The sequence below is a fragment of the Apis dorsata genome, unplaced genomic scaffold, assembly GCF_000469605.1.
Source record: "Apis dorsata unplaced genomic scaffold, Apis dorsata 1.3 scaffold_1261, whole genome shotgun sequence".
Taxonomy (NCBI): domain Eukaryota; kingdom Metazoa; phylum Arthropoda; class Insecta; order Hymenoptera; family Apidae; genus Apis; species Apis dorsata.
In genome coordinates, this window is record NW_006264358.1 from 20,641 (window position 1) to 32,678 (window position 12,038).

Below are 12,038 nucleotides of genomic sequence, written 5' to 3' on the forward strand. Positions count from 1 at the left end.
CAACAAAGTTTTGCCAAGTATCTAGCCATTATGTATAAGCCAAACCGCAAGAGGGCGACACATACTTCGTTCCCAGAGAGTTTGTTCGTTATTTGTTGGAACGGATAAGGACAAGTGCGATTTAGCTCGCAAAAAGTGTGACGGGTAAGATGTAAATGAGGGTAATTTATCGAAGAGCAGAACGCGAAACGTTGGCCGCGTCGAAGTTCGCCTCGCTTCGGGCATACTTATTCATAAACAGGGGGATTTCGAGCGAGTACCAGACCTCGTATTTCACATAGCCCGATCCCCAAGTTCGCTGGAAGACGCACTTACGTACATCCCTCGTCCAGAGTTACGACGAGCATATTTGCAAGAACGATATTTCTCCATGGTAAAATCTGAGTTAATATCGAGCCGTGCAAATGTCCTCGCATTATTGCGTAATATCTGTAAGATGTTAATCACCAGTGGATTTTAGAGAGATTTTGTAACGAACATGTTCGTTTATCAAACTTACGCTTTGGATGATTAAAAATTCATTGGGGACAAAACCGAGATTCAATAATCTCTTTTTATCGAAATGAATTAATCATAACGCGTAGTATTTTATATTAGGAATAATATGTATTCAAACTTTTGAAAAGAACTTTATATTTTAATGTTTTTATTTAAATGCGGATACAATTTTATAAATTATAATTTAATTTTTCTTAATAACGCGTGATAACGAATGTATTTTTATAAAATTTACGATTGTTTTAGGAATATTCGAATTTCGAAAAAAAGTTCTTGATAAAGCATTTAGCAAAATTTAATTCGTAAATAACGAAAATCGAGTCTCATGGAGAACAAAAAATTTTTAACGAGATCTCATACTTTTTATTTTTCTGTTTCCTATATTTTTCCTATATTTTCCACGTTTGTTAACACACTTTTAAATCTATTTTTCCAACGACGTAAATACCACTACGATCCAAACTAAATTCTTAGACAACAAAAGCGAGAAAACTTTTCGAGATAGCACGAGTAACGGATTCAACTTGTTAACGTGATGGTCGTTCACCCTCAAATAAAATAACTCGAATTTCTAACAAACTAGAAAAAGATAACCATAATTTTGTAAGAAATTAAGATAATTAACTTAAAAAAGATAATGATTTTGGCCATTATAATTTCGCTCGTTAAATTATTTTATATTTTAGTTTTTTTCGCATTCTGCGAAAGTCCAACGAATTCTTATTTATAGTTTTCCATAAAGAATGAATAAAATTTATTGAATTATTTTCATTTATAAAATTGTTAAATTATGAATAGGTTGCGGATTTTTATAAAACGTGTTTGAATATTTCACCAATATATTCGATTTTTATATATAATATATAAAATAATATAAGAGAAAACTATGCTCTTGAAGTCTCTTTTTGATTTATCTTGATATCTCAATTGGTTGTCGAGATATAAAAATTCAAAGTGTTCATACACCTGATATAGTGTATTGCAGAGATTATGAATGGACTCGCAACTCAGTGACCTGTATTTTTTCCTAGAACTGCGTACTGTTTTTTCTAGGAATCGCGTCTGTCGCTTGTCTAGAGTTTGAGATAGGTCAGTGAATTAAAGTGCAAGTGAAAATTCTGAGTAAACAATAAGGACGAAGATAATAAATGATTAAAAATTACCATTTTCTTTACACGACGATAACGATTTAAATTTTTCCTAATTTTAATAGAAAGTTTAATCGAAAATAAATCAAAATATCTTTTGGTCGGATCAAATTTTTATCAACTTAAAAATCACTAACAAATATGAAACTTGCAAAATTTGTCTTCAAAAAAAAATGCAATAATCCCAAATCACAATCGAATTTTGCATCCTGCATTTTTCTTGCCGCAATACATTTATATACTAACGATGAACTGCCAACAGTGCACAAAAAAGTAACGGAAAAATAAATGGAATTTTTAAAATGTCGTTGCGTCCGTTGGATATCACGTAACGGTGCATCGATTCACACGTTTTTCCGATACTTTTGATTATTTTTAATCGAGGCGTCTCTCTTCTCTTCTCCGCGTTTTCCCCATTTTCCCCGCGCGTGCACACACAGAGAAACGAACTTATGTTCGCAAATTATCGGGAATGTGTGCAATCACGATTTATGTCGAGATCGTTTATTCGTGGAAAGAAAAAGTTCATCGAAGTCGTCTTACTTCGATGGCGATAAAATTTTACCCTCGACTCGGTCGACAAACGTATTTCGAAAATGTTCGATCGAGTAACACGATCGTAACCCTGAAACGATTGAATTAATATGAGAGAAGCAGGATAACTTTACGATCGTTGGGTAATATCGGTTTAATAGCGGCATATATCTGTCAGTTTCAGTAAAAAAGGAAATGGCGGTAAAATTAGGTTCCGATTGAAAGAAGAAATTCACCGTCGTTAAATTACTTAATCCGTCCGTAATAAAATTTCGTTTTTTTCTTCCCTTTCTTTTAACAACTTTTATTCTTTCGTAATGAATTACCGTTCGCTCGACGAATAAAGATAAAAGAGTAAACTTCTTTTCGAGATAGAATAATCAATAAAAATTTTAAATTATCAGTAGACATTTATTATATTTCAGAAAAACGAACCTACAAATTGTTTCTCACGATGTAATATCCTTTTCCTTTTCTTTAAACTTCTTTAACTCTAAAGGTAAAATGTTAATTTTGTTTTCTCTTAGATACAATTCGAAGACATTCGAACGCAAAAACTTGAAAGAAGAGGAAAAAGTTGCATCCTAAGGCTAAGGAATATCGACGTTAATGTTTATGGTATTATCCAAAGGGAAATGAGCTACTCTGAATTTCCTCGGTGGTCTCGAAACGTAGGAAGCTATAATCCCTCGCATTACTTCCTCATCTCATCTGACGTCCGACCAGCGAGCGTTCGGCTTCCGGTTTGCAGAAGCGCATAAATGAAGACAGACGGTATTGACGTAGAGAATGGTAACTCGGTCGGGGGAAAACGCGGTAACTCGCATTCGCCCGCGGCTAAATGACTGTGACCAGGGAAAAATTCTCTATTTTTGCGAAATACACGATTAAAGTGTAAACGCGTAACACAAACATTACACGAAACGAACGATTCAAGAAAATTCTATTCTATTTTCTATTTTTGGCCTTGAAGAATCCCTTTTCCTGATCGTTTGTATACACGTTGAATAGATGATTTTCACTACTTTTTCTTTAAAGAAAGTGTGGTCCTTTTATTACGGTACGAAAAATTTTCATTTGATGAATAAAATAAAATTATCTTAATGACACGAGTACCGGTATTCGACTGCAAAAGTTAAAATGTTTAAGTACCGTTGTAAAATTCAGGTAACAGAATTTACCGTTAAATGGTAAGGTTAGATACAAGAAGTTTTCACGTTTGCGTGTCATACTTCGTAAATAACTGTAATTTTGAACATGTGTGACTGTCGCGACAAGAAGCAGCCAAGCTCTGACAGTAGAATTCGCGTTCCATTTATCTGCCGTGAGTAGTAAGAGTAAGTACTGTAGGAAACCGTGAGGATGCTTCAACTTGCGAGCAACTCATAAACTTTAAAATTTCGTTATAATTTATATCCATTGCCGTGATGCCGGTCAAAATATTTCTCCTATTCCAGCATCTTATTTTTATAATATTACGGTAAAATATATACGGTGAATATTGTTATAATACGAATAATAGTAATTTTTTAACATAATCTAATCATACGATTCTAGAATTCTTTCAAATATAAATAATCTATTAACTTATTTATTATTTTTCCAGAAACTGTGCGTTGACAGTGTCAATTCTCCAAGTGAATTATGCCACCACTAATCTCTCCGGTATCATAACGGCTATTATTGCACAGGCAATGCGACCTATTAATTTAGATTTAGATTACACATTCGATTCTACCGGTTTCAATTATTCACGCCTCTGGAGTGAGTAAGCATCGAGAAGGGAATCAAAATTCGTTGCTATCATTGTATTGTGTAATTATTGATCACGAGGCATATGTAGCCGCTGAGTTATGCATCCAGGCAATAGAGCCTGATTATTTACAGCTGTTTCGTATCGATGCCCTAATAAGCAAGAGAATTAATTCTACTAAATCGAACTCGTCAGTGAATCCATCATGCAAAAAGTTGTTTTTGAATATTTATATTTACATCTTCTTTAAGGAAGTTAATCTTTAAACAAATTTGATTAAATTCATAGTTGTAGTAGATTTTTAACTTGATTGAAATTAGAAAAAAATTCTTTTGTTATGAAATCCTCATTTATTTATATATCCATTGCGATATTTATTGCACGAAGCTTTTTATTACATCGTTATCATGGCAGAATTTTCCTGTCATTAAGCGGTTATTTAATAATAAATACGAAAGATTATATCCATAAATCTTCCATAAATATCGATAATCCTCTCTAATATAGCAATAAAAGAAGTTATTGACGTCAAAACTGCTAGCATATAATTAGCAAAGTTTAGTTTTATGATGAAAATATATAAATTCTTCTTCATTTTAATTTTCTATATATAGCTCGCGCACCACGTGGCGAGCTATATATAGAATCGAGCTATTAAAATTATCATTAGTCTATCTTATAATCTTTCTTTTTTCCTGATTCAATTATCTGAAAACGTTTGTTTTTTGTTTTCTTAGAAAATTAGACTAAAATTTATTATTAATTCTCTGCTTTTTCTTGTTTTCCAAGATCAAGAACAAATGATTTTCAGTATGGATATAATCTATTTTATTCTTATATTATTGTATTATTATTGTTACAATTAGTTTATTAATTTATTACATATTTTATTTCAGTTTCAATTCAAAATTATTTTCAAAATCTGTAATAGTGATTTTTAACAGCATTTATTCGAACAATTAAAAAAACAATATATATAAAACTTATTTTACAACATATTTGTTGCAAAGTAATCTCTTCACAGATTTGTATCAATTTGAATTGTATCGATAAAAAATTTAAAAAATATAGTTTCATTTAACTGATCAGATTCTTTAATCCAAATTCATCGTTGCCTTGATCCCGTTGTAATCGTTCGATAGGCAAAGTTCCCACGCGAATTTCCACTGCCTGGATCTCGTTAAAAATATGTATCATCGAGCTAGCACATCGTTATTTCGCTTATCGGTCTGAATGCGGATACCGCGATGCAGCTGAATTATGCCGCGAATATTAATGACTGGAGCCAACTGTGTTCAGTTGAAAAATGCCGATTTACATACATATACTCTCATGTTCTCTCCCAATCTATTAGTTAATAGTCTATAATTTCAACGCGTACTGTATTAATCCTTGATTTCATCGGTAAAGCAAAAGTAATTGCAAAACAAAACAGCGAAATCGAAAATTTTATCGTTCATTCCTCTGGCTTTAAGCTTTACAATGAGCCTAAAATATTCTTCTTTCGAATGTTGAAAAATATTACGAGAGATGTAATGTCAATATTTTGTAAATATATTATTTTACATTTCATGTTAATTATATTTTTATTATTAATTGTTCAAAAAAGTAACAAGTAAAATTAAAATATGAAATATTTTCTTGTATTTACATATAGAAACGAAACATTGTAGTTTGAAAAATTTTACAGAGAATTTTAGTGTAAATTGTAAAAGCTCTGGCAATGAAAACTATACAAAAGTAATATTCTTTACCTGGAAAATCTTTCCTTTCATTTTCAAATGAAAAACAATCGGTGACACATAAAACTGAATCATCGAAAATTCTATGGTAAAATATCTTGTGGAATAAACAAAAATATATTACACTAATTCCGTATCATAAAACTTAAATGCATTTACGACTTTCACAAAACTCATATTTCTCTCAAATTCATTTCACAAGTAATTTTAGCATTCCACGAAATATCAGGTAACAGATAGGCTACCTAAGAATTGTATGTTAAAAGTCGACAGCAACGATGATGACTCAGTTGACGTTAAGTCGGCGAGATAATCCAAGATTTACAGCCGTCTAGGCCAGGATTTTCCCTCGGCAATGTCACGTGCCTAAAACCATGAACATCGACAGTTTATTTAAGATTATTGAACTCTTTGCCAAGCATAGGCAGTTCGTTCCATCACTGTTATAAAGCTCATATTTCTTTTTTAATTTATGATTTTAATCAAAAAGTCGTTTTAATTAAAAGTCGATTTTCTAACGTCGTGCGCCTGTTTTCGCAAAATTGATGGAAAATTAAAAGATCGCTTCTCGCGATCCGTTCTTGATGATTCGTTTTCCACTGGCCTAGAAAATAGCGAAGATGTGAAATCATAGAAATGGAAACGTGAAAGGATAGAAGAGAAAAGAAAACGAGACGCTGACTTCGCGTCTTGATACGAATAGATCGAGACAAAGACTTGAATCGATGATAACATGGATGAAGATGCTGCCATCGAGTGTATTCATGGATGTCAGCGTGAAAGTAAATCGATGAATTTATAAGAAATTATGAGAGATATAAATATGCAATTTCTTGTTTATAAATTTATACATCATTCTAAAAATTCTATTCTTTGTAATTTTTGAAAATATCAATATTTCAAAAATTAATCAATATTGATTTAATTGTAATAATACAAATATTAGAATTTAAATTTTTAAATTCTAATTCTATGACTTTTATTTCTCTTATTCATTATATTTAATTAACAGTAACGATGTAAAATAATGCATATTATTTCTTCCTCGAATATTTTCGTTTGTAAAAATCTTAGAAATATTTTGTTTAAAAGAATCATTTTCAATTCATTTACAATTCTTCATTGTATGAAGAAAAATGAAAACTGTGAAATCATTTCTGTAACTGGTGCATAAAAAGAAAGGATGAAAGTACAAATTATTATATTCGTTGAAACGTTTAGCTCGTGGAGAGAACACGTAGATTAGATAGAATGCAAAAGTGGATGGAAATTAATTCTGGCGTTAATTTAGCAGCGGCTAGTAAACGTTCTGGCTCGAGCATTCTCGTGGGTATGATACAGCTTAATTCTCAGTTGCAAATAAAACTTCAGCAATGCAATGACTCGTTTTCATTTACCTATACTGTCCTTGTTGTATTGGAGCTAACATGTACCAGAAAGAAAATGAATAAAAAAGGAATTGAAACAAAGAATAAATAAAAAAATTTCGCAATATAGTGTAGTTTTAACAAGCAAGCCATGTAGCGCCATCATGCGAGAGGATCGGAAATAAAAAGTCATGTTGCTAGGCGCTTTATATTTGAGAATAAAATTATAGATTTTTGGAGAAAGTTAAATTGAAATTGCATATAATGTAATAAAATATATTTAACTAAAAATATTGTGTAAAGGGAAATAATAAATATGAATATGTAATTGAAATGTAATTAAAAATTCTTTAATTGATTATTTTCCTTTTTTTTTTGAGTCGGATAAAATTTATAATATGATACGTCTATTTTGATATACTAAAATATTATAACTGATATAGTTGAATATAAAAAAATAAATATAAAATAAATATAAAAAGTATTAAATGCTACACAAAATGTTTTTAATGTAATAATATTTAAATGTAATAATATTTATCAATCTTGTAAATATTAGAAACTATACTAATATTTGTAATAAAAATTTTACATATATATTGATGCAAAATTAATGTATAAAAATGTTTTATATTTTTGAAATATTTATTTTATAAATTTACATTAAAATATTTAAAGTATCAAAACAAATGAAATCAAGTTTCTTTTGTGATTCATATGTAATAAAATTATATAGTACCGTTCTTTAGAATAAATAATAATTCAACTTAACATATAACAATGAAAATATATATATTCTATATCAAGTCATAAGCAATATATTTTAAAGAAATGTAATATCGATTACTGCGATCTCTATAGTGCAATATTTGTACTGTTACAATAGAATTTCTGATTCTTCATTCTATAATAAATAATTTATTAAATATATCTATTTAAAATATATTAAGTAGCAATAAAAATAAAGACGGATTAGTAGAATAATAAAAGAATTTCTAAATAGCCAAAATTCAAGATATAAACTTTTTTTAGTTCTCAATCTAATACATTAGATGGCGATCGTGTCAACTAAGATGGCAAAATTTACTTGAATAGAATCACTCTATCCACGTGCTTTTCCATGATCACACTGATCCGTCAGAGAACGCCATGTTTATACTGTAGGTGGTTTGGTGCGGGTCTACATGTTGTCTGTTATTTTCAAGTGATACGTTTACTTATTTATTTATATCGTAGTATAAAGTATCCTGTGCGTGAAGTAGATTTCAATCGATATTGTGACCGATTAATTTTCATTGGCGGTACATGGAATAATTTTGTAGACGTGAACGTTTTGGTGACTTATGGACCTACGTTTCTCGGAATTCTTTTGCTACTTCATAAATTGTTTACAAGTTGTTCATACTGCTTTGCGGCTAAGCAGAATCCTCAGAACGTGCTATTTGCGCTAGGAATACAATTTCCTTTTCAGGAATCAACTGCAAACGTTGGATGAACGTGATGCATCTTTACTAGAAGCATTTGCGCGTTTTATAACCTGACTACACGTCCAAAGTTTCTTCTCTTTTAACATGTTATTAAATCTTTGACGAAGTATTAAGCGGTAAGGATTCAACGAGTCTGCGACATCCATTATTTTCTATGTTTGTTATTTTATTACGCGTTTAATGTTTTATTTAATTAAAGAAAAATCGCGCAATTAAGTTGATTATTACATACGTTTACATATATTGTAAAACATTCAATGTTTTGTGTAAATAAACGTATGAATTTTATTTTTTATCCATATTTGTACTCTATTCTTTTTCAAATTTGTGAAGTATCACTATTTATTAATTATATTTCTGAGAAATTTTCACGTACTTTTATATTAACTTTTTTAGTGCTACATAACATGTAAAAATTGATTATAAATATGAAAACATGAATTAAATTGTACAAAATATCTTGAATTTTAAATGCATTTATTCTATGATAATATTTAATATATTTATATATAAATTTATGTTATGTATTATGTGTATTATATTTAAATATATGTAAAAATAATACTTAGTTTAAAAACATTTATAAACATTTAGATATATTTTATTTATTTTATTGTGAAGATTAATTATTAATATATTTTTTTAATTTTATAGAGAGATATTTAATATTTTTTTGTGATAATATAATCGATTGTTTAATTACATAAAATGAAGTTACTTAGATTATCATTTAATATATTACAAATAATTTTTTATATAATCAATTTTTAATATACGTAAAAATCAGTTTAAATAAAATAAAATAAAAATAATGTTATTTTATTTTTAAATCAATATAATTAATTTTTTTATTTTAGATCTGGAACAAACAAATGAATTTCAAGATGTGGTCATCACAAGGTAACAATTCTAATTCAAATAATTCATCCAAAGAAGAAAAAAATCTGCGTACACTGGGTATGACATCTGCTATTAGTGTAGCAGAACCAAAGCCCAGTGATTTTACTAGAACAAATGAATTAAAAGAAGCATTAAAGCCTTACAATGTGTTTGAATCAGAAGAAGAATTAAATCATAGGATGGAAATTTTAAGGTATATTTTTATATATATTGTATAATAATAATATTGAACATTATTAACCATATATTAATTGTTTTTGTTTAATTTTAGTAAATTAAATGCATTAGTAAAACAATGGATAAGGGATACAAGTGTTGCCAGAAATATGCCACCCAATGTAGCCGAACAGGTTGGCGGTAAAATATATACTTTTGGTTCATACAGGTTAGGGGTACACCACAAAGGTGCTGATATAGATGCCTTATGTGTAGTACCACGTCATATTTATCGGTCAGATTATTTTACATCTTTCTTCGAGTTATTAAAAATGCAAGAAGAAGTTACCGATTTAAGGGTATGTATTTTAAATAATGTCAATAGTTGTAGTAATTAATTATCCATTTAATATAAATTGTTTTTTATATAGTTATAATATAGTAAGTAATACAATTCATATTTTAAATTATTATTAATTAATAAGAAATAATATTAATGAAATAAAGATTGAATGATTATAATAATTAGATAATTTTCGATAAATATCAAAATCAGGATCAAAGGCTCTTATATATTCTTTAAAATAAAATAAAATATAAATTAAAAAATTAAAAAAAAACATTTTTATGAGCTTTATATCAATAGAATTTATTATTTTTATTCACGAAATTATTCTAGCGATAGAAATGATTATGAACATATATAAATTGTTCTGTTTAATTATTCAATTTTTATTTGATTTGATATTAAAGATTTATTTTGTATAAAATATATTATCTATTTGTTGAAATATAAATTTTACAATTATTTAGTTATATCATTTAATATCTTTTAGGCAGTAGAGGAAGCATTTGTGCCAGTAATAAAAATGAATTTTGATGGCATAGAAATTGATATGTTGTTTGCTAAACTGGCTCTAAAAGAAATTCCGGATTCAATGGTTAGTAATTTATTTATAAATAAATAGTGCCTTACATTTTAACTGGATTTTATCTTGCAAACTGGTTGTCTCCAATAGTTTTTAGAAATGCGAGTGAAATCTATATTTATGATTTCTAATAAATATATTTAATATAATATATAAATATTCTAATATTTATTTTAAAATAAAATTTTTATTGAAGAAAGATTTTCTCTAGGAGCTTTCTCATGCAAATTAATTAAATTCAATGACCAGTGATCAAGATATAAGACACTATCATAATTTATAAATTTTTTTTCATTGTTGTTATATTTAATAAATTTTTATTATGTAGGATCTCAGAGATGATATGTTATTAAAAAATCTTGATCAAAAATGCGTTAGAAGTCTTAATGGTTGCAGAGTTACAGATGAGATACTGCGTTTAGTACCTAATATAGAAAATTTTAGATTGGCCCTAAGAGCCATTAAATTATGGGCAAAACGTAAATTAATTTATTTTTTAATTTTTTTTTATATCATAAAATAAAACGAATATTTTTTACTTATCGTTTTTGTTTTTTATCTTTAGGACATGGCATATATAGTAATGTATTAGGATATTTAGGTGGTGTATCATGGGCTATGCTAGTAGCAAGAACGTGCCAACTTTATCCTAATGCTGTTGCAGCAACATTAATAGAAAAATTTTTCCTTGTATTTTCTCAATGGAAATGGCCACAGCCAGTCCTTTTAAAGCAACCTGACAATGTTAATTTAGGATTTCCTGTTTGGGATCCAAGAGTAAGTATTCTTCCCATACTTTAATTAATTTGACTAAAAGTTTCATGTTAACAAAAATTTTCTAAGTTGATAAACTTTTTTCTAAAGGTGAATATATCGGACAGATATCATTTAATGCCAATAATTACGCCTGCATATCCTCAACAAAATTCTACCTTTAACGTTTCGGTATCAACGAGAACCATTATGCAAGAAGCATTTGAAAACGGTCTTTCAATAACGGAAGAGATTATTATGGGAAAGGCAACTTGGGATAAATTATTTGAACCTCCAAATTTCTTTGGAAAATACAAACATTATATTGTATTATTAGCAAGAAGCTTAACTGCTGAAGATCAGCTTGAATGGTGTGGACTTGTCGAATCAAAAATACGACACTTAATAGGTAAAATATCGAAAAATCTATTAAATATATTCAATTGGATTGTATGGATATGATAAAACCCGTCGATGAACATACATTATAATTATCATTATAATATATAAAATGATATATACATTAATTGAACATTCGAATAAATTGAACCATTTTTAATTTATCAACTCACAAAAAGATTTTAAACACGACCTAACTATTGCGCTTTTAAATATTTATAACTTGTACATCGTTTTGTTGTCCCATTAAAAATATTTAACAAAATGTTAATAACAAAACATCGGGTATCAATATTAGTTTATCATATCTGTTTTTTTTTTTCTTTCTTTTTTTTTCTTTCTTTTTTCTTTTTTTTTTTTTTTTTTTTTTTT

General features: G+C 28.4%; 1 protein-coding gene across 4 annotated transcripts in view; it reads left to right on the forward strand.

The window, feature by feature from the left end:
• The first annotated feature begins 8,155 nt into the window (after positions 1-8,155).
• The window catches only part of LOC102678323 (poly(A) polymerase type 3), a 6,345-nt gene continuing 2,462 nt past the window's right edge, over positions 8,156-12,038 (forward strand). For all 4 annotated transcript variants that reach the window (XR_422941.2, XR_422940.2, XM_006625088.2 and 1 more), the window contains exons 1-7: positions 8,156-8,645; positions 9,387-9,622; positions 9,701-9,944; positions 10,422-10,526; positions 10,843-10,993; positions 11,080-11,291; positions 11,379-11,676. Coding sequence is in view for 2 of the 4 variants with exons in the window: in XM_006625088.2 (XP_006625151.1) it covers positions 9,402-9,622; positions 9,701-9,944; positions 10,422-10,526; positions 10,843-10,993; positions 11,080-11,291; positions 11,379-11,676 (1,231 nt within the window). In the remaining 2 variants the exon portion in view is untranslated. The remainder of the gene's footprint in view (positions 8,646-9,386; positions 9,623-9,700; positions 9,945-10,421; positions 10,527-10,842; positions 10,994-11,079; positions 11,292-11,378; positions 11,677-12,038) is intronic.